This window comes from Ammospiza caudacuta, chromosome 2 (assembly GCF_027887145.1).
Source record: "Ammospiza caudacuta isolate bAmmCau1 chromosome 2, bAmmCau1.pri, whole genome shotgun sequence".
In the NCBI taxonomy this organism is placed as follows: domain Eukaryota; kingdom Metazoa; phylum Chordata; class Aves; order Passeriformes; family Passerellidae; genus Ammospiza; species Ammospiza caudacuta.
In genome coordinates, this window is record NC_080594.1 from 64,664,678 (window position 1) to 64,689,005 (window position 24,328).

A 24,328-nucleotide genomic window follows, 5' to 3' on the forward strand; every position below is an offset into this window, starting at 1 on the left:
GATGTGATCCAAGAGCTAATATTACAATAAATTATTATAGAAGGAATTTCCATTCCCAAGGCTTTGCACAGGAGATTTCTTTTACCCCACAAGATTTCCATGATTCTAGAGCACATGCTATCTTTTATGCAAAATGTCACTCCCCTGCCTGTATATCTAGTAATTCCAGCAAAGTTAGTAGCATGTTAGCTTTACAGACCAGTGATTATTCTTCCATCAGGCTTCCAGTGTATTACAAAGCAGCTGACATTCAATAATGAGCATTTGTGTTTGTTCATCTTATCTCTTAGGATTAAATAACATAAAAGCACATATAAGCTCCAGCTCTGCTATTCAATATTTCACATATCAATTGACTTTAAGTCACACATTTAATTAAACGTCCAAAAATCATAGTAAGAGATTCCTTTAAAATCATTGTTGCCAGAAAGGGTTTACACAGAATTTCTTCATTGGTCTGAGATCATGAGGATAACCCTGGCGGCTAATTCTTAGTCTCTTGATTTTTCATTTCTTTCTCTTTCATGTCTCTTCCAACCACTCTTCATACTAATCCTTCTTTTTCCCATTAAAATGTATCACATAACCAAAGACCACCCATGCAAACCATTTTCATTCATCACCTTATTTTCAGAACTTGTCAATTATTTTTCTTTCCTCCCACCCAGAGAACAGTCATGGAACTGTCAGAGGTACACAAAACCAACTCTACTCAGGTAACCGACTCACAACCAAAACCAATGACCAAAACAAACCCACAACAAGGGTAACCACAATGATAATCCAGTGACATTTCACAGGTGACAGATTCAGGGATATCAGTCAGGGATATCACCACAACAAGCACAGGAACAATGACCTCAAGTACACACTCAAGCACAGACACACATGGAGCCCTCTCACTCAGGCTTTTATGACAAAGGAGTTGGTTTGCCATTATGCCCTTGACTAAATTCTAAATCAATGAAAAAAAAAATTGCATTTCACCTTCAGTAAGTTGCTACGAGAATACCATCAACAACTGGTGCTTTGATACTTCTCAGTGTATCAAACAACATAACAATATTCCTTCAATAACAATAAAACCTTCTCAAGGTTTTATTGTTATAAAACATGTTGCTTTCACAGAATTATTTAACTTTTGAAAAGTGACAAAACCAGCTTTATAAAGCAGAAAGAAAATACCCTATATCATCCATAGTCTGTATGGACTTTCCACAACCACCATCAGCAAGCAGCACAGTGAAAACTTTTCCTCCAGTAAAGTACCAAGACTGCTGCCAGCAACAAGTCAAAGAAGTGGTTATTTCCCTCTACTCCCCTTCTCAGGGAGACACTTCCCCAATCTCAGAGAGAAGTACCTAGAGTAATTTGTATGGGTTTCTCCACTTGAAAAAAAGTATAGGAAAGTATATATACTTTGGAATATATATAAAGTATATATACTTTGGAATGAGTAGAGCAGAAAATCATCAATATGAGTTGAGGGCTGGAGCATAAAGATGCAGACAGAAAAGTTGAAAAAGTCATCAGTCTTGAGAAGGATACTAAAGAACAAGGGAAAACTTACTGATGACAAAAAAAAAATAACCTGACAGAAGGCTGGAAATAAGAGGGAACCAGAATTCTTGGAGGTGCACAACAGCAAGAGGAAATAGGCACAAGTTTCAACAAAAGATATCCCAAAAGAGAGTATGAAAAAAAATTCACCACAATGACAAACAAGGGAACAGGCTATCCATCCCTACATCTCCATCTTGAGAAATACCTCAAACTCAGTTGGAGAAAGTCCTGAACAAGATAAACTAGACTGGTCCCTTTACAAAAAGTCGTTAGACTTTCAGATGACCTTCAGGGGTTTCTTCTGTGGTTCATGTCTCCAAAATATCCCTGGATATACTCAACAGAGATTCCCTACAGTCTGAAGCTAGGCCCTCTTTTACTTTATTCTTGCAACAGTATTTCTTTCATAGCTCCATAATATCTTCAGTTTTTCAATTACTTCAATGTCCCTTCAGAATCAACATATTTTATAACTCCTGTACAAACATCTGCTGAATCTTCATATCTATTCTATACTGTTCTGTATTCTTTTTTCTAGTGAAAATTCTTCAGTGGATTATTTACATAGACATAAGACTTCCTTTTCTAGCTGACATACTTTTGGCATATTAGCTGGCAAAATGCACCAACTGAATATTTGAGTACCTCAATTTGATTTTACTTAATGATAATAAAGTCCACTTGAAGCATCATTGAACATTCTGATCCCCACTTCCTCTACCAGATACCTCTTCTTATGCAAAGATTTTAATGAAAAGAGTGCATAAGCAGACCCTTCAGCAGAGTGGAAACTAGCTCATTCTTTGCATGCCATCATTTGGCTACAGAATCGTTTTCAATTTCTCTTTTTTCTGGTTTTAGACACAAAGCTTTAGAAATAGTTAAGGACTGTTTCCAATTTGAGAGTAGTGAATAGCTTGCTGATTCTACTTTAAAGACCCTGTTGTTAAATCTCCTCAAGATTGTGAAAAAAACTGTATGTCTCTAATTTCTTTGGTAAATTTTGTTATAATCAGTAAATTAAGTATAAGTTGCAAAGAAGTATGCCCTCTCTCCGTGGTCACGAGAACAAAAGCAGTTGCTTTTCTGTCCTCTGTCCTGGAATTCATGCTGTCAACAAGGGACCTTGAGATCTGGTCCTGCCTACTAACACACTTAAGCTTTCACTTAAAGTGCTGTAAACCACTCACTTGAACAAAGATTTAGTTCCATGTTGCCCTTTAAACACCTACTTGCTCTTCTAAATAAAACCTTTAGTGTCTTCACTTCCTTTGAAAAATTAAGACGATGGCACACTTATATCACCCATGTGGGATGAGAGAGATTTCAAAACTTAAAATTATTAAGCAGTAAGCCTCACTTGTAAAAAAGAAGTAAATTTGTCACTGGGGACTACAGCCTTTAAATTACTGCACACACACGTTTGATATAAAAGTGTACTTCACTGACTTTCCAACTGCAGATCCAGTAACTCTCTTCTATTGGGTTTTGTCAAAACAATGTATTCAGTCCATTCTGTTAAATATTGAGGGATGTTAATCTTGTTAACTCTAATGTTCTTGCTGTCTGTGGAGACTCACAATCCTCTTCTGAGGCATTAAAATGTTTGGCCTGAACATCATCTTGTCTCCCAAATTTTACTGTTTAATTACACATAGGAAATTATTTCCTCCAGTGGCTTTTAAAACTTCCAACCTATTAATTCAGGGAATATTCTTGGGAATTCTTCTAACATTCTAAAGGCACCATAATTACCTTCTAGGCTTATTTTAATAGATTCAAGCAAATATGTCTATGGTGAGGTTTTCTTGCCTTTTTATCTTTGTGCAACATTCTTAATATTATTAGGTATCCGCAGCAACAAGCTATAATACTTAAATCAGAAACACTGCTAAGGCATAAAAATCATGCTTTCACAAGAGTGGAATAAAGTTCTTGGTTATGGTAAAAAAAATATTGGATTATACACACTAAAGCATACCCCTAAAAAAGGAAAAATTTGAGACCACCATGTCATTTAATTAATAAAAATATCAAAACAGAATTTTTAAAACAAAGTAAAAATACAATAGTCCCTGTTTAATTTGCAAAGAAATCACAAGCCTTCGACTGCTCTAAAATACGACATCTCTGATACCAAAGAAAGAGGTAGAAAAAAATGTGTCAGGAAGTAACAGGCATTTTATATATGAGACAGAATAACCTAAACTACTACTAAAACAACTTACTGCCACAGAAAGGAGAAAAGTTTTAAAGTCAGGAATACTTTCAAATATTCTGTTACTTTACAATGCCTTAAAAGCTAAAGAAGGTAGGCAAATATCAAAGGAGATCTATGCTCCAACAGGTTTATCAGGAAGTAAAAAATAATCACTGAAAGACTATCATCCATCACGGATCCAACACACATCAATTATCATATCCATTCTGAGGATAAACACATCACTTTCTGGGCTCCAGATTAGATTTCAGTAATTGATGAAGGTATTCTGATAAGATATTATAGGTTTTTTTAATGTGATAAATAAAATCTGTATTACCCAGAAGAACTTCTTGGTTTTTTTTTCTGTAAGTTTCCTACAGGTCACACAATTATTGTCATGCTTACATAAAACAGTTCAATATTACTGCTTTAAGCAGTCTAGGATTTTCAGACATTTTTCTTCATACATCCCACTTAGAAATAAGAACATTAATATTATACTCCGAAGGTTTTTTCATATATTTATTTAAGTCCTAAGAATGTTAAAGGTATCTCCAAAAGCTGAAAATTAAATCCATCAGCTACTTACCCCTTTTTTGACAACAAAATGTAAGTTCCAATTTGCAAAGCATGTCAGCATTCTCATACTTGTCTTCTTCTGCCTTAACCCAAAAACAGGATTCTGTCATCTCCTGAGGTCTGATCTACAAGCCAGAGACAAAATAAAATTTTATTCATTATTTTGATAATATGCAGAAACTGTGCTCTGTAAAGTCTAAAGCACGTTGAACATTTAAGAGCTCTGTAAAACATGTTAATTTTTAGTACACAATTCATCTTCAGAGCTGTTAATATATTTCTAATTAAAAATAATAATATTTAAAATAAGTGAGTTTGGAAAAAAAACTATTCCAACATGCAGACAACACACCCTGTTATCCAAGATCTACAAGGAGCAAATTAGCTTTGGTCTAGAGTTAAAACTTGGGCAAACTTCAAATAATCTCTGAAGACAATTGGTTTAGCCAGATACAAAGTACCTTACTTTTCAGAATTTAGCTTTGATTACTTCATTAATTGTGAAAATCTCTTTACTGACTTATTTTTGGTCTAAATAATTATAGTTTCCAAACTCAGTAGCAGACTGGTATACTTAATCTTGTCACAATGGAGGAGGAGAAAAAAACAAAACCAAAACCAACCAAACTCCAAATTCAGTCTGTATTTTGTCAGTCATTAAATTTATGGAAGTACATTGAAGTACTACAGACAAATGGAGAGACCTGCACTCCCTGTTTCCAGCCCAGGCTAGATAGATTCAAGACACTTGTTTGGAAACTGTATAGCTATCAGTATAGTTCAGTGACTGATCCAACATAAGGAGTCTGCTGAAAAACAAGGCGTAATAGGAAGCATAAGAAGCATCCTGCTATCAAGGTTGTTTTATTTTAGACCAGAACTGACTTTTCCAGACATCTCATAAAGTCAACAGATACTTGCCCAGATGATTCATGGGTTAATGAAACACAGTTTTCAAAAAACAATGAAAAGCCAAAGACAGAAACTATTCATATCTTACATAATTTTAACTAATGTATAAATTGCTTGCCTAGTCTTACTTCTGACAATCTATTTTCCCAAAGTTCAATGTCAGATTTTATATCAAGTATTTGTCATTAATCAACACTACCTTAGACCAGTTGAGTCTTTTCATGGTAACCTCAGGTTTGAATTCTTTTTTAGGCTTCATTCCAAATGGCAAAGCACATGAAGGCGGGGACCACTGTATTCCAGGCAGGCCTGGCAGAGGTGGTGGTGGAGGAGCACCAGCAAAACCCAGAGGAGCTCCCAAGCTATTCAGAAGTGGTGGAGGAGGCGGGGGAGGCGGTGGTGGTGGAATTGCTCCATTAGAAGGCAGCGGTGGTGGAGGAGGAGGGGGTGGAAATTGATGTGGTCCTGCACCTTTCCGTGGAACAACAGATGCATCTCCATGAGTTGATGGCAGAAAACCAGGTGGCAGAGCGCCATACTGATAAGGAAAATAGTCTTATTCAGTTTCACTGTTTTGTCAACAAAATGCTCCAACAATCATAGTTTATAGATTAAATACAGAAAGCCAGTTGAAAGTCAAGGCCATTTGTCTTGTATAGAACAGTCAAACAGGAATGATAACATTCTTAATCAAAATCATGAAATCAAAAGCCCAATGTGCTTTTGATTTCATGATTGGATGTGTCAATATTTTGAAGCGGACATTCAGACCTGGGGGGTGCACACCAAAAATAACAAACTGAAATGGTGTTTCCCACTTTTTACATTTCACTGACCATGAGCTAAAAAGGCTATGATAGATATCCTGAGACCTTACCTAGATTACCATGGTTTAGCTCAAATTTAAAAAAAAGTAACATCCTAGTGTTTGTTGTTTTCATCCTACAGATGACAGAGAAACATTCCAAGTACATAACAGTAAAATCTGAAGAGATAAATAATTCTATTGAAAAACAGGTATCTTCCAATTTAGGAGCATTCTAATTCTACAGAACTGAAAACATGAAGCAATAATGAAAAAATATCCATCCAAAAATTGGTGTTCCTTACACACTAGCTTCTTATTCCATATAGAAATGACATCTATAATGTATCAAAATAGGATTAGAACTTCAGCAAGTCTAATAAAATTACTACTACTATTTGAAAAACTCTATCATAGGCCTGTAAACATAAATGAGAAAGTATCTGACAAAATAACAAAAGAATAAATAAGAAATATTTATCTATTGGTGATAGCACTAATTACCTCCTCAACTAACTATGAGCTGAAAATTATTATTTTAGAAAATTAAAGGAAATACAATATGCAAAAGATTTTAAATTTCTAAAAGGAAATAGCTGAATATCAATGAATACAAATAAATGCTAGCACAACAGCATGATAATGTTTTGAATTTCTGAGCATAAGCATTGTTTACACTGACAAATAGACACTGAACAGTTGGGCTCCAGAAATGAAAGAAATACATCAACATATACCAGTTGCAAGAGAGTAAAGGAATGAGACCAGAGAAAAAAATCGTATTAGAGGTAGAAATCAACATGCTAAGTAGCAATTGATGTCATACAGAAGCCAAAGATTAAAAGTACTAAGTTGCAGTAATCAATTACCTGACATTTACAAAACTTTTCATGTATCCCATTAACAGCAGTGGGATAATTCATGGTATGATAATTAGTGAGCAGAATCATATGTTATGCTCTGTCTGCATATAAAAATATTTATATTTCATGCAGTGAATAACAGAAAAAGTAAAAAAGGGAGGAAACCAATTTCACTTATAAAAAGTATTTAAGTATGACTTCAAGATGAACACAGAAAAGTACTTTCTTAATGAATGATGTGCCACTCTTACTATATTTGGTTTTCTAGACTGCAGCAATTTCTTGCTTTTGTTAAATGTTTGACTTTGACATTAACAATTAATTTTGACCAGAAACATGAATGAGAATGACATTTTTAAACAGACCAAAGGAGAGCTAAATTAATTTTCCTCACTAAGAAAATAAATATTTTTTAAAAATCCTCAGAAGTATTAAAATAAACCCCTAGAAAGCATGTTTTTCTGATGTTTTCTTCTTCAGGCACTTTTAGACTGTTCTTGCTATTCCCAGACACAGGAAATATCATTTGTTCACACAGTCTTCTTACATAGATTTAAGAGTTGAAGCACTTACAAGTAACTCAAGTATTACTCTCAAAAAATCTGCACTATTCCTCTCCATCACATATTTATGCTTGAAAATTGAAAAATTATCAGGAAATGTTCTTATCCAGCCACAGGTTATTTCTTTCACTGCTGGATATCCATGGTAAGGCCTCAGTATAGCAAACTGCATAATAAGCAATTTTCTGTGCAGGGATAAAGATCACAATGATGAATGCTAATCTAAAAGCATAAGACTTATTACCCTATGTGCTTAATTACTTTGGAAATGTATGACTCTGAAAGCAAAACCCAAATGAAACCTAAGAAACTAGTTTAATTAACTGAGCTCAGGCATAAAAAGGATCATCTGGGAACTCACAGTTAATTATTGACACATTACAATTATTTATATAAAACAGAAATAAAGGAAACTAACATTCAATAATAATCGATAACAAAGATTCTTGAAAAACCTCTCAACCATACTATCAAAATCTGAAGAAGATGCAAAAGGAGCCCCTTTCAAAAACAGTATTTCATACATTCACTTATACTGTCTTTTACCTGTGATTTAAAAGCTTGTAATTCTTTTTCAAGTTCATTGATTCTTTCCTCTTTTTTTTGAAGCAGAGCCTGGGTCTCCTGATGAACTACAAAATCTTTTTCAAACTAAGAAAAGAGAAGTAAAAAGAAAATTGTTGGTACCAGTCAGTTCTGCATAGTTTCTTTAAATTCCACCTTTTCCTTTTAAAACATACATGATAACAATACCAAGGACACATGTCTGCTATTCCAACTTCCATGTGTCTGCTGAGTGGAAGAATCATCTGAATCGCCACAACAGGTCTTCACTATACAAAATGGCATAACGTATACTTAACGTATATTAAGTATATAACGTATATACTCAACGTATGTTAACGTATATTAATGTAATATACTTAACGTATATTAAGTCAGTATTACACAGAGGAGCTTAAAAGCCATGGATGTACATTAATACAGTCTGTAGATATGAAGGAGTCTCTTTTTATTCTCCCACTGTTTATTTTGTTAGGGAAACTGATAACTGCTGAAATAAAGTTGCTTTTTGGAAGAGTTGTACATGAAAACTTACATAGCAGAAAGATTCTCAGTTAAGGTTCACTACTTCATACCTCTCTGCTTCCCAATCTACAAGAACACCCAAATTCCCACTTTAACACAGAACTAATAGTAAGTAAAAGTTAAGACTATTCCATGGTTCAGTTATGCCATTCATTATTCTATTAAGTAATTCCATGTCCATCCTTTGATCACATGATGATGTGATGAAGAATGACTTACTTTTCTGGAAAGTTCAGAAGCCCTCTCTTCACATTCTTCTAATCTTGCTCTATCTACACAAACATCTGGAAAAAAACCAACAAGCACACACATATGTAGGGAACACAAGATTCTTAGTCAGCTATTCAGTTTCATATAAGGAAGTATGATGCTGTAATAATTTCCAAACATGGTACTTACCTAGTAAGTGGCTGAAATTTATATCTAATCTCTTACGATACGTGAAATCTGGGTCTGTTCCACTTCGATGTAACACTATCTGTGATACACACTCTTCAATTAGTTTAAAATACTGTGGACTAAAGAAAGAAATTAGCTATTTTACAGATATTTAGTAATCAATCTATATTTAAAATCTTGTCTGTGAACAAAGTCAAAAGCTTCGGGCTGACTTTTTTTCCACAGAAAGGTAAAAGTTTCAAAGGAAAGTTACATATGGCAGTTTATTACACAAAAGGAGTTTACAAAAAGCCTGAAAAACCAGTGGTCCTAAAGATAAATAATTCTTGTATTATAAAATCTACATCTCCCTCCCTGCAGAAATATAGGAAGGAAAGATCTCCTGCTTCCTCTCAGTAAAAAAAACGCTCTTCCTTCAGCTTGATTCCACTAGTTTTGTGACTTTTCTAAGTAGAAGTGCATTGCAGCCCTGCTTCAGTACAAGGAATGAAAAACACCTTGTTCTAAAATGCCAGGGGGTATGACAGCTGGGTCACTTGCCCAGAACATGCAAGCTGTGAATTTAAACCTTTTCAGGTGGAAGAAGTCTAGCACAGATGTACCATAGCAGGCAAGCACCCTTAACCTTTAAACATACATCTGTGCTAGACCTTGCCTGAAATGCAAGGTTATGCAGAATGTTGTGCAGAAAACAGATGGCTCTTGCTCAGTTCACACCTCATTCCTCCAGTGTTTCGTCAAAGACAACACAAGAGTTTTGGAAGGAAAGTATTTGTCAGCTTGAAACACTAGAGTTTTATAAACTGTTTCCCCTTAATTTACCTGATGAATTTTCCAGGAGACACAAACATGTCTACACTGATCTATAATATATACTGAAAATACTCAATTCCAACCCAAAAGTTAATCTTAATTAGGCATATATTCAGATTTCTGTACATAGTGCATTTCTTTGCATACTCAGTTTTGTCCTTTGACTCAAATACACCACAAAATTATAATGCCATGATTTATGACTGATTAAGACATCTCCCCTGATCACTTATACTTGCAATCAAAAAGGCCCAGCTCTTAACAAAAATAGTTTTCTATGTTCATAAAATAAAATTATATACAAAGCAGAAGAGATAAAAACATATAGATGGCATTATTGATTCCAAGTGGATTCTTTTGAACACGAGCTCACAAATTAAAATTCGCACAGAAAGACTAAAACCTATCATTGGATTTATGGAAGAAATATTCTATTAATGACTGCATAATAAAAAAAATTCCATAATTAACATTTAAAACAGCATTAAACATACCGGATAAAATAATCATTTCTTATCAGCAAAAGATGTTGGAGAATAGAAAGAAAATATCCTTCAGCACTAGTGTCCTTAACTGTATTCCACACCATGTTGTAAACATCATTTACTTCAGTGAAAGTGTTAAGGAGAATAATAACAAAGAATCAAAAAATTTCAGTCAAATGTTTACTGATAACTTCTTTAAACAGAAATTATAACAAAAAATATCCATTAAATGCTTTATTTTGTTCATGTTTGTCCTGCTGATACAATTAAATCATTTATGTTGGAATAGACCTCTTAGAAGATGATAAAGTCCAACTATTAGCCAAGCACTGCCAAGTCCATCATTCAGCCATGCCACTACATGTCTCATCTGGAAATCTTTTTAAGTATCTTCAGGGATGGGGACTCCATCATTTCCCTGAGCAGCCTATTCCAGTGCTTGACAACCCTTTCTCTGAGAAATTTCTCCTATTATCCAATCTAAACCTCATACAGCACACCTTGAGGCCCTTTCCTCCCATTCAGTCACTTGTTAATAGGGAGAAATAGCTGACCCCACCTCACTATAACCTCCTTTCATTGAGAGCTACAAGGCCCCCCTGAGCATCCTTCTCCACAATAACCCCAGCTCTCTCAGCTGCTCCTCACAGGACTTGTGCTCCAGAGCCCTCTCTGGACACGCTCCAGCCCTTCCATGTCCTTCTTGTGGGTGAGGGGCCCAAAACTGAGCATCAAATTCAAGGCGCAGCCTCACCAGTGCCTAATACAGGGCAATGATCAGTGCCCGGCTCCTGCTGGCCACACTGTTTCTGACACAAGCAAAGATCATATCACCATCAAAAGGATATTCTAGTTCAGATCTAATATCTTCTAAACGATGAGAGAATTCAATCATGTCTTCTTCTTTATGCTCATTGAACACTTTCAGCTGAATATCTAGTGCTTCATTCTTTATATATCGTAGTTGCTGCAATGAGAAACAGCAAAAGACTTGCAAAATTAGTATTTTCATATGTAAATAAATATATCTTTTTAATAAATTCCATATGTTTATATTAGTTAAAAGCTTAAAATTACAACAATACGAGTTAAGTTAAATATTCAAAAGGTAAATGTAACTTCAGGCTGGCTTAAAATTTCTGAAAAACAGAGTATCACATGTTCTTAAGCAAAGTCATAAAATGCTGAGGAATCAGAATAAAATCAGAATAAAACTCAGAAAGCACATTTCACCTTTTAATTTTTATTTTAAGGCTGATTCTCGTCCCTTACTGCTCTTTCCCAAACTTAATAAAATGCCTTTGAAGATAATTTATTAGAACTTGTTCTCCCATTCCCGCTCTCAGTCTCAAATAATTAAAAAATTTAAACAGTAATGCAAAGAGAGAAGACAAGACGCTTACTGGCAATAACTCTTTCAATCCACTGCGCATAAATTCATTTCTGATGTGAAGCCTAAAATCCAAGTCATCAGGAGATGTAACAAGAGCATTGATGAGCTGCATGCAAGCTACCTGCAAGAGAGTAAATAATAATCTTATTTCTAAGATTTCAATATGCATCACAATCAAGAAGATACAACAAACTAATAATTAGACATTACATAATTTCTAATTATGAAACTACTGTAATATTATAAATAAGCTACTTAAATTCCTCATCAGCCACATGAGCTATAAATATCAAATTCTAGTTCACAAATTTCCATTACAATTAAATATTTTTCCACTCCATTGAATTTTGTCATTTTATACAAATATCAAGTTCCTTTAGCCAATGAACTTTAGCAGATAAAGCATAATAATGGACATATAAAAATCATTGCAAATGTACATTTATCTATACATATATATAAGAAGTTAGTAACAGAATGCTGTCTGTGTACAGTAAAACATATCTTTTCTTTAAAATGCTGAGTAAATTAAACTGAGCCTGAAAAACAGAATGGAGTTTTTTCCTGCTTGTTTTTTGAAACAGTCATTCTTTAAACATACTGAGTATTATAGAATACTTCATGGGAATCACTCCTTCAGCTCAAAAGAAAGAATCAGGCCAACTACTGAGCAGACCCTCTTCTGAAAAATTAAGAGACCCATCTTGAAAACCCACAGCCAGGAGCAGCAGGAATTCACTGTCTGGATTCACAAGCCTTTATAACGATGGCAACTTACTGTTTATCTCTAATACAGATTAAAAGAGACATTATCTCCCTTTTTTACCCTCTTTATTGTTTGCACATTTTGCTTCAATTTACAAAAAATATGTTATTCAAGTACTTCCAGCATTTTAAGGGCTTTTTAAAAACACCAGACCATTAGAATTCTATTTGGACCTTACATACTATGTCAACAATTAAAGCAATCTGGTTCAAATACTTTGCTGTAAAGCCTTTTATAGTTTAAAATATGATGATGCATTATGCCATAGGCAAAAGGTGATACCAGAAAGATGCTATCCCAGTCATCTCCAAAGTATGATAATTCCAAGTACTGAATTTACTTACATATGGCCACAAGAACAACTATGTACAAAGATGTACAAGCTACTTTGAAACAGACTGTGAGAAACAATAAGATCCATTAGGTTTCCAAAAGGAACATGCTAGGATTACATAATAGCACAGACCACTACCATTATCTCACCTTTACCCTACTGCAAAGTATGTAAGCATGAGAGTAGCTTTATTTATAATTTCAGCTGAACTGTTATGGAGGTGAATGGCAATTAGCATAATTTAGGCCTGTTTGACTGCAGTGTTAGTCTATGTAGATGAACTTACTGGCTAACACTCTAGAAGAGAACAGCTTAGTTATGAGAACAGAGATGTAACAAATGTAAACAACCTGTTAATGTGAGAGCAATGAACCTGCTGATAAAATCAAGCAGACTGTAAGCTACAACAGGTTTTTAGGGACCAAGGGTTAGAATGACCCAATTAAGCATGAGGTATTCTTCACCCAAACCCATAAATGACGGTATTTGGAGTCACATGAAAAGAGAATCTCGAGGGCCCCACAACTCTGCATTAGGAGTTGGGACCATCTTTTCAACTTCTGGAGATGTCTGAAAGGACAAGAATGCTCAAGGGAGGATGCCATGGTTGGAACCACTGTACTAACCCATCCAATACCTCTCCTGGATAAAAGCTGCCACAACAGCATTTATTCTTAGATTACCCTGTCATACTACATACCTTGCCTCAACAATAATTTCAAAATAGTTATAGATGAAACAAGCTTTGCTCCTTCTTCTTACTTGAAGAAAGAGCTGAAATTAATTTCTGTTCCCTCAGAACTTTTATGGAATTCAGTATATGCAAATATCTATATTTGCATAATAATAGAAAATTATTGTTTTTATTTTATTGACATAAATAAGGAAAATCACACTAAATTAAAGATATAAAATCATAAAATGCCCTGAGTGGGAAGGGATTCAAAAGGATCATCAAGTCCAACTCCCAGTCCTGCACAGGGAAGTCCTGAGAACCACACCTTGTGCCTCACAGCATTGTCCAAATCCTTCTTGAACTCCGACAGGCTTAGTCCTGTGACGACTGCCATGGGGAGCTGCTCCAGTGCCCAATCACCCTCTGGGTGAAAAACTGGTACCCAATCCTAACATCTAACTTAAATATCCCCTGACACAGCTTCAGGCTGAAAGGACCCTTGGGTCCTGTCACAGGTCACCACAGAGAAGAGATCAGTGTCTGCCCCTCCTCTTCCCCTCGCGAGGAAGTTGCAGATTGCAATGAGGTCTCCCCTCAGTTTCCTCTTCTCCAGGCTGAACAGACCAAGTGACCTCAATTGCTCCTCATACAGCTTCCCCTCAAGGACCTTCACCATCTTCATTGCCCTCCTTTGGACACATTCTAACAGTCTTATGTCCTTCTTATATTGTGGGACCCAAAACTGCATACAGGACTCAAAAGGATTATTTAAATCAACTGCATAAGTGTTAAGACAGACTTCTGTAACTTACCCCAGTGATAAAAAATAATCAAGTTACAACATCTAAACAAAATAATTCAACAGCAGTGGAGGGGAGGAGGAATCAAAACTAACCAATCAAATTTGAAAATGTAATAAAAGAGAGAGAGAACTTTGAAGGACAATTTGCAAAAAGCATCTATCACTAACACATCTAATTCCTCAAAGATAGCAAAAGAAGGAAGACAACAGAATCTGTAGAGTCAGTAAAAGACCATGGTGTAAAGAAGCGGCCAAAGAAAACAAAGCAACACAAATAGCAACATTTTGTCATGTGAGAGGAGATCACAAAATAGAACAGAGACAAAACAGTTCCAAAGTGGCAGAAGAACTCAGAGAAGCCAACATGAGAAGTAACAAAAGAGCATTCACTCTTCAAACATTCAAAGCTTTAAAAAAAATTGAGGACAAAATAATCCAAGTTTATACTGAAATGTATCTTTACACTGAAGAAAATAAAGATGGCAAAATTGTATTGACATTTGAAAAAGCCACTTTCAGGAAGATCTGGACAACTACAGATTGGCAAGTTTGACTTCTTCTACAGTAGAAATATATTTTTTATAGTTGAGAATAAAATTAATGACTAATACAAAAAATGTAATATCAATAAAGAGACAGTATAAATAAATGACTTTGCAAAGCAAAGTCCTATTTCATGAATCAATGAGAGCTGTTTGAAAGGCCCAAGGAACAGGCAAAAATGTTCCAATCTAAGTCTGGACTTTAAAAATTTAAACAAGTTTGACAAATACCAAAATAATTCAGAAAAATGTAGAAAACAGCATGCTAAGTAGACAAAATCAAAAATTCTACTAGCAATAAGTAATATTGAATTTGATGTTTAAAAGTCTCTTTTTAAAAAAGTTTCTATGGCTCAAAAATTATGGCATATTAAATTCTGCTCAAGAAATGTTTTCTGATGTTTTTTCCCCTGCCTCACTGTAAGTCTGCCTTTGTATGTTTTTGTTAGCAAAGTGTTTAACAGACTTGGCAAGGCAATGAAAGCCTGTTCCTGTCCCTTCTCCATATTCTTTACAGTGAGGGCAATTAGATCATCACCTGATGAGGAAAACTAAATAACCTTACGTATCAAAGAGGAATATACTTACAGTGTGTTTTCTTTCAAAAAGGTACTGGCATCCCATTAGTAGCACTCAGCTTTAAAAGAGCTCAGGTAAATAGGAATATAGCTAACAATACCACAACACAGACTGTTTTGCCTTAGAGAAAGTATGTTTCCTGGAGAAAGATCCTCCTGATTTGGGGTTTCTTTGAAGTTATAAATAAGAAACAACCCTTGGTTATTCTTCTCTTCTTACAAAGCTGCTAAATAGATAAGAATTTGAGCCTTTAACTCTCACAGTGGATTTTTCATCTTTGTAGTGCCTGTCAGAACAATTCTTATGATACTTCTCCTCCCTGAAATGTGTTATTGCCCTCATTTTATACAATTTGCTTCTGTATCTTTGTCTACAGTATTTTAGAAACTTAGGGGAAAATATGAGTTTATTAACTTATCAATTATTTTCTTCAAATTCAAACAAAACCTCTGTATTACTCTTCATATTACTCTTCAAGCCTGTTGCCTGTTTCTGCACAAGTACTTTTTCCTGAGAGTTACTCTAATGTTTGTTACTGCCAAAGCATCACACTACACAAGGTGAGAAAGAAGGGTGCTAACCCCAGCAAAGGAAACTACAAAAACCAAAAGATAAATACAAATAATATAATTCTCTTACATCCAGACGCTGACACTACAATACCCAAAATTTTGAAACCAGCTAAGGTGCCCAGTCTACTTTCCAAAAGTAGACTGAAAAAAATCTTCCAGGAATTGTCTCGATAGCAACCAACAGAGATTGCACAACTTGCTGCACAACCAACAACTTTGAACAAAGAAAAAGCTCCTCATATTGAATATTTGTCTGTACTTCTCTACAGTCTTGTTCAGGACACATGGCCTTGTAGCCCACTTATTTTTGCTAATAATAGGCTATAGGTTTTGTATTAAGCTAACACTACATGCTTCCAGACCTCTCAGGCTTCACCGAGACCTGGCTTGCCTGTCTGGAGCTCAATTTTGGCTTATTTAGTTGCAACAGGATTTGTTGAGTAACAGAATCACTATCACCCCACTAGGTGTACATTTTTCTCAGCCTTGGACAAGTCTCTGGAATACAGTTTACTGTTACATACATTTCTGTAATTAGTGGATAGAATATGACGACCACAAATGAAATGCAGCATAGAAATGTATAGGCATGGGATGGGGTGGAGAATTGTTAGCACTACTGAGAGCAATTTTATTAGATCACTAAGACATCACTTAGACTAAAAATTAAGTCCTTGGCTTTGAATACCAGGTGTATTTTTTAGGCCCACAAACTGCACAAGTTACAATGTCACAACAGAAGAATTTGGACATCACAAGTGGTTTAAAATGCAAGCAATCAAACCAGTTAAATTTACTGCAATAAACCCTTAAAGAATATATTGTCTTATTATCTGAGTAGGGGCTTTATTTTTAAAGCTTTTTGTATTTGTTTTGGTATGGGTCCACTTTATGAGTATTAGTCCTCCCCTTCAACAGCCAAGATGAAAATTTTTACTTCCTCTAATTTTGATCTTATTTAGTTGAAACAAGTTATATCATCTCCAATTCATCTCTCTGGAGTACAAAATCTTTCATTCAATTGCATTTTCTGGATTCAATTAGTTGTGCCATTCAAAACCAGTAATTCAGTGCACTGACAGCTGCCACCAACACCTGCTCTCCTGTTAACATCAGGGAGGCATTTCAATGATTGTAGACTTCACTACCACAGAGTCAGTACCGAAGTACAGTTACTACAAGGTTACATTTACATTTCAACTCCATGTTGTTTGATTATATACAATTTGGAATCTTTGTCATTGTTATGACAGCAGTTTAAAACACAGTATGTTTCCCTGCAAAACACTATGTGAATGGACTGTTAAGCAAGGAAACAGCATTTATCACAGATGATTTAAACTATGAGTGATGAGTCAATCAGAGACTGAAAAAGTACTACTATGAAAATCCTGATCAAGAGCAAACTATACCTTTATCTTTGAGATAGTAGGGCAATTTCAGTGAAAGGGTATCTACAGATGTAATTGTACCAAAAAAATATTATTTTGTTTAAATTTGCCAAATCAACACAATACATGTGCACATGTGTTACTCAAACAGAGCCATGATACAAAGATGAAAAGCAATAAATTAATCAGTAAGATGTACTGCTATTCTAGTATTTCTAGTCAAATTCAATCAAGTGGGAATTAATTTGCAGCTCAGAACAAGAATATACTTTAGCCTTCCTGGAACAAACAAGATAAAGATCCATTGGATAATATTAGCTAACTATTTATTTGTGTAGGAATACAAAGTAATAGTGAAAGTCCCAAACATACGCCTACAAAAAGCAGAATGAGAAAAAGTTACACAAGAGGAAAGAAAAACAAGTCTAAGCAAGACACAATGCTTACACATCTAGATTTGAGTAAATTAGATCACAAATTCTTGTTTCTAAGTTTAAAAACTTTTTAAAGGACTAATGATAAAGGCAATAGCAGGAACCTGATGGTAGCTCACAAACATTTAAATCATATTCCAAGTGAAAATAATTCAATACCTATGGGTTAGCATAAACTACTTAAGTCACACAAGACCACAATAATTTGAAATTAGTTTCTGCAGTCTTGACATTTAGGCAAGGTAAGCTTTGTTCTGATTGACCCTGTTACAGAAGCAGTTATGGGAAGTACCTCATTAGCACAGAGCAACCAAGAATCATCAAGTTATTCAGCAAACCAAAATGTCACAGCCATCTTACATTGTTATAGTATTAAATGATAAAGATAAAATGGTATTCCCTGACAACTGAAAACACTGGGAGGATAAGGCTATTGATGAATACCTAGGATCTTTTACTTTCTTACAAAAAGGCTTCTCCTAGGATATGCATGAACCTGCACGTTTCCACAGGGATGAGGAGTATTCATTTTTCAGGAACTTATCCAGGAAAGGAAAAACTGCACCTTTGCTTCACCACTGTTCCTCTTCTCAGTCCTAACTGGAAAATTAGAAGGAGCTGGCATCTGCAACTAGATCTGCATGGAGGAATAGCACTCTCCTGTTAGTTAAACCACCTGCTTGAGAAGCAGTGGTGAAAGTTGATGATTATAGAGTATAAGCACTCATTTGATTCTCCTAGAAGAATGAGAAGTAGGCAACAAACAAGTTGTTGTTTTTATTTTCTTAACTTTCTTACATATCAAAATGGGTTGTGTCAGAAGAGCTGTATTTCCTGCCTCCATGACTTGAACAAGTGAAATATTAGACTTTTCAGTCATCATCATAAATACACAAGGTACAAGATTGCCCTATTCGCGTTTTAGGCTTAAGATGTTAAACTACATTTACTTTAACAAAACCAGAAACTTGATATTACTCCTGGCTGTAGTTATATTTTCAGAATAAGACTACTAATATTGTCTTGAACCAAAATCAACTAAGTATGCCTTCCATAATTTTGGATTTTATGAAAGATAGAACATCTTTTGAATTCAACAAATGCAAAAAATAGATAGACAGAGCTTCCACGAAAAATACAAAAATCACCCTACTGAGGCCTTTTATGTGTTCAGTCTTCTAGTAACAGAAATGTTAAGTCAATTCAAAATTGAAAAGGTCAGTTGTTAGTGTCAAATTGAACTGCCACAAAGCAAGCATACATACATCAAGCAGACAATCCAGGCAAGTATGCCAAGTAACTGACAACTGTAAACTTCTGTCTCATTAAAACCCTGTCAAATTAACCACCAGGTCAATGTCATTGTTAGAAAAGTTTACAGCTGATTCACATGAGAAGGCTTGATTTTTCTGGTCTTAAAAAATAGAAATCTAGCAACCATTTATGAAGTCTGAAAAAGTAAATATCAAAAAGCCTTTTAGCAGAAGGACATACTTTAATGAAAGTTTAACTAAAAAAAATAAACAGAAAAGAACTTTTAATGAGTTTCCATGTCTACACAAGATATAGCAAACTAAATGGCAAAGCATTACCTATTTGCAGGAACTTGAGGCTAACACTCTCAGCAAAACCAAATTAATATATTTAGCATAAGTATTTTAGCAGAAGTATTGCAACAGTAACATTTAGAGTAAATTCTCATTTTTAACAATGCTTCTATCTTCTATATTAGAGGATAACAAAATACCAGATGGAGGTACAGCTCAACTGAGATAGAAGGCAGAACTAGTAGAAAGAAACTTTTTAATATCTGAATAGTAGTCCTAGAAAAATTAAAATTGCTGCTGCATAGGTAATTCAGCTGAAGTTTTCTGCACTGAATTGGTTATCTCACAAGTGGTATCTTGCTCATGGAGCTGAGCACCCCTGCAAACAGTGGATGCCCATCATGGGTAAAATGAGAGATACTAAGGATTAACTTAACTTGCCTGGTGGCTCAAATAGAGTAACAGCCTGCTTTAAGGGGAGTTTCACATGCATTTTCAACTATAAAGAAAAGGAAGTTACAGATGCTAACTTTTTTCTCTATTAAATCTACAGTAGTTTTTTTTTTTCTTCATCAAATCTACACAGATGCAAATATACACAAGCCGTGAAAATTCAGCACTACACTCAAAACAACATCCTCCTAATTTCAACTTGGTAGTCCTCAAATCCTTATATGCTCTAAAGACTCTTGAATTCTCTTAACTTACATACATCATCCTGGAATTGAAAAAAGAATTTTTGTGATCTAAAGTATTGAATCAATGAATCAAATAATGATGAATGAATCATTAATATTTACATTTAATACTTTTTAAAATCGAAATAGTTTAATTTTTTTTTTATATCCCAGAGAAAATTAGATATCTCAGAATTTTTTTGAAAGTCCATAAAATTCATGGATAGCCCAGGGAAACTGTGGATGTCCCATCCCTAGAAGTGTTCAAGATGAAACTGAACTAGGCCTTGAGCAACCTGGTCTGGTGAAAAGATTCCCCTTCAAGGTAGCTGGGTTGGAAGCACATGGCCTTTAAAGGGCCTTCCAACCCAAAACAGTCCATGATTAGAAGAAAGAAGTAGTAAGAAAGAAGGGACAATTTTTCAAAAGAGAATTCCATTGGTACTGGAAAACTGAACTACAGTCAATTCTCCACCTGCAAATATTCCTTTATGGTTAGCTTTTCTGCGAGACAAATGAAACAAACAGCAACTCTTATTGTCAGACATGAACTATTTAATATAAAAGCTGAGTAATGCAAGCATTTCTTTCAAACTTTAATCTTTTACTATTTTTGTAATAGTAACAAAGAATTAATGTGAGAAATGCAAACACAGAGAGCTACCAAGGCCTCAAACACACAAGCTCAGAGATAGAGATGGATACAGTGTTTGACCCAAGACCTTGGAGAAGGCTTGAAGCTTTAGTGAATAGTGAAATAGACATGAAATAAAAATCAAGATTTGTAGTTTAAGCTGAAATATGCTTTAAGCAAGTAAAAATATGTCTCATGTAAGCAAATAAATATGTTAAGCAAGATAGTAGAATATTTTAAAGATTTAAATTTTGAACAGCTCTCAGTTCAACCTGATTACATGAATATCAATGAGTTCATATCTACACTCACAGACCAATGATTCATAATGATCATTCAAACAAAGTTAATACTTTGTGCCTTTTTGCAGTAAACTCTACATCCAACTGAGGCAAATTGAAAATAAGGTGCAAGTTTTCTTTCCTCAGACCTTCTGAGTGCAATTTTATGATATCATAAAGTGACCATGAGAGACAGACCTCCCAGTAATTTAAAACATTAATTATAAAAAGCAGTTGCCTAATAACTTGTTTTTTTACTATAATCAATATTCAATTTCAACAAATATTTCCAGAAGTGATATGATCTTTTTGCATCCAAACATATGACTTATCCTTTATTCTAAATATATAGTCTTTTGGCTCACAAAGCTAAGATCTCAGTGGAAAATCAACAAATTGACTTGCAACATCCCCATGTTTCCAGGCCAAATCTTCCCATACCACACCTTAAAAGACAAAATTATAAACAATATTCCAAAATTTGACCCCAACTTGAAACAGTATTCCTACTCCCTTTTATTGCAATGACTGGTTCAGTCCAGAAAACCATGTATTTTTATTTTCACTTGTTAGAGTGATTAAAAAAAAATTACTTACTTGCAGCTGAACTGAGTTATCCTGAAGACCTTCTACAATAGGAGAGAATCTATCAACATTCCTCTCCTCTGCTGCTGCTGTTACAGCTTCCAATATTTTTTCAAGGCTGTGAGAAAAGAGAATAATTTCACTCAGGAGAGATATTTAAACTTGTTTATTTGCTATCTTAAAAGCCATGTTGCCAAATTATTCACCTGCCTCAATTTCTTGTAAACAAATTTAGGAGGTTTAAGCAATACTTGCTGCCTTTAGAGATTTTTGTAACTGAAGAATTACTTACTGGATTACAAGGGTTTAAAAAAGTGTGGTAAGAAATAGTAAGCAAAACAATTTCAGCATAACTATTTCCATCTTACCAGTACATCCAGATGCGAAAAAGAAAACTCACTGATATGGCCATGATAAAAAAACACACAAAGGTATGCTGAAAACTGACAATATAATACAGATACTACTTTCAAAACTAAATTGAAGATTCTATAATTTCATTCAGATATAATTTGAGATATTGTAAAATTACCTTATATTTCTTGCTTAAATACAGTACTTACATGTTTTCCTCCCCAACAATGCACATTGCAGATAAGAGTTTAACTATATCCGTCATCATGTTAGTTTGCTTGGGATCAATTGCTTTGGCCAGCAACAAAAGGCTCCTTTCTTCTCCCAAAATTCGTTCCAACCCATACTAAACAACAGAAGAACATTTGTAAGGGAGGGAATCCAAATGACCATCAAGTATCTAATTAATGACATCAATAGTTCCCCTCAAATAAATATTTCAAATGACATTTCAGTCTGTGAACTAATCAAAACAAAACCAAAAAAAAAAGAGAGAAAAAGTCCCAAATAGGTCCCTTATTCTGTAAGAAGGGCATATAACAGCACCAAAAGTTTGCATTAGTTTCTTGCAATATTTCTGCAGAGAGAAAGTGGCAGACTTCTGGCAGACAGAAAGAACTTCAAACCACAACTGACCAACCCACCACTTCACCAAACTGCATATGGACTTATACTCAACAGGTACTTTATCTAATTGAACTGTAGTAATTTTGTTTCTAGAATAAATAAAATCCCATACCTTATTATTCATGAAGGCTTTCAAACACTGTATAACTTTATGCTGACTCCTTTTCACAAGTCTGTCCTGACTGAAAAAATCAAAATTTTAGTGTAAATAAATGCTCTTTAAATATTAAGAAAAGCTAACTTACATTAATATAATTCTATATATAATTAGATATTATATATAATTTATATTATGTTTATATTCTATTTATATTTAGAAAAGCTAATTTTATACTAAATACTTACTTTTTTGTCTCAACCAATCGTTCCAAAATATCCAGCAGCAGTCCCAGACCTTCTTGGCCAAAGTTTACAACCCAGCTAGGAGGGAGAAAAAAGACATTTTAAAAAATTGACATTTTGAAGACTAATCAGAGTGAAAGAAAATTGTCACCATAAATAAAAGCACGCATAACTGGGTGGTGTTAAACACAAAATATCTCCAAGAGATAAATATCTCCAACACAATAAAAAATTAAAATTTCAGCTACTACCAAAGGCATCATTTAATGAGGTTAAACCCTTGGCCAGTTGTTTCTTCATATGACAGATGCCTCATGGTCCTGTTTACTATTGCTCAAAACCCCTTGATATCAAATATAAGTAATGCCACACTGACAGCAGCACTAACAATTACAGGAAGAGAAAATCAGATATTTCTATATTTTTTCTTCTAAAAGTAAATACATTATGAAAATAGATTCTGTCTTTCTTGGATGGGTGTTTTATTCTGAAACAGATTAGGCAAATAACTGGAAACTATTTTTGTCAGATCTGGCCCATATCTGTCCTAAAGAGAATCCGACAAGATTCACTTATTGGAACATTTTGTATTAGCAGAATTATGAGCAGCCACTTTGCTGCACATCCAACAGCTGGAGATGACAGACTAATGTACTGATGCATTCTTACTGCCTTTACCTCTGCTTCCACAAGAGAACAAAAACTACTCACACTACCCAAAGAAAACACTCAGCCTTTTGTCATTCTGACAAAACACTAAGTTATCAGTGCCTCTATTTTCAATGTATTTATCAAAAAGGTCCTCCTAATGAAATTCAACCTGTTGTAACTATTACACAAAAGGGGAAGAAATAGTTGCAGATAACTAGCTATCTGTACTAATATGTACAGCTAGATCACTTGAACCACTTTTAATGAACTGTGATAGCAGCTATGAGGTCAAAACACCTAAATTATTTACCTGAATATTACTGACCAAGATTATCCTTTTAGAAGCTTACTTTTTATAGTGATGGGAAAAAAATACAGCTTTTTGCAGTAAAACATGGATTTCAATATTTGTTTCTAAGTACCAGAGATCAAACAAATCACTAACACTTGATTTAGATTTTCTCTGTGAACTAAAAATACGATTTACAAAAAAGACTAATTGAAAACCCTTTGTCAGAATAACTCAGGCTACTGTAAAGCAAGTTTCCTTCCTCATAAACCATTATATATTGTAAATAAGACAACTCAATTCAGAAACAAAATAATAGAAAGAAAGCAGCAAATACCCATAGAGAAGACCCATCTCAGCAACTCTGCCAAGTCAGACACAGAGAAAAGAAAGTTGTGCAATCCTTTTCTAATCATGTCCCAACATTTCATTTGCATTATTTTAAACTACAACCTAAATAGTTTCCCCCAAATCATGTGTACAACCACATGATTAAAAGGTCTTAAAAGGTAACCCTAAACAAAAGGATTTAAATAGAATAGAATAGGAAAAAATATAATTTAATGAAATAAAATCAG

General features: G+C 34.5%; 1 protein-coding gene across 1 annotated transcript in view; it reads right to left on the bottom strand.

Moving 5' to 3' along the window:
* DIAPH3 (diaphanous related formin 3) overlaps positions 1-24,328 on the bottom strand; it is a 201,764-nt gene that overhangs the window by 146,158 nt on the left and 31,278 nt on the right. Inside the window, exons 5-16 of the mRNA XM_058822083.1 lie at positions 22,814-22,888; positions 22,581-22,650; positions 22,051-22,187; positions 21,500-21,605; positions 11,678-11,788; positions 11,123-11,241; positions 10,284-10,400; positions 8,977-9,095; positions 8,797-8,861; positions 8,035-8,139; positions 5,457-5,795; positions 4,356-4,470 (exon numbers count right to left, since the gene is read on the bottom strand). Coding sequence (XP_058678066.1) covers positions 4,356-4,470; positions 5,457-5,795; positions 8,035-8,139; positions 8,797-8,861; positions 8,977-9,095; positions 10,284-10,400; positions 11,123-11,241; positions 11,678-11,788; positions 21,500-21,605; positions 22,051-22,187; positions 22,581-22,650; positions 22,814-22,888 — 1,478 coding nt within the window. The remainder of the gene's footprint in view (positions 1-4,355; positions 4,471-5,456; positions 5,796-8,034; positions 8,140-8,796; positions 8,862-8,976; positions 9,096-10,283; positions 10,401-11,122; positions 11,242-11,677; positions 11,789-21,499; positions 21,606-22,050; positions 22,188-22,580; positions 22,651-22,813; positions 22,889-24,328) is intronic.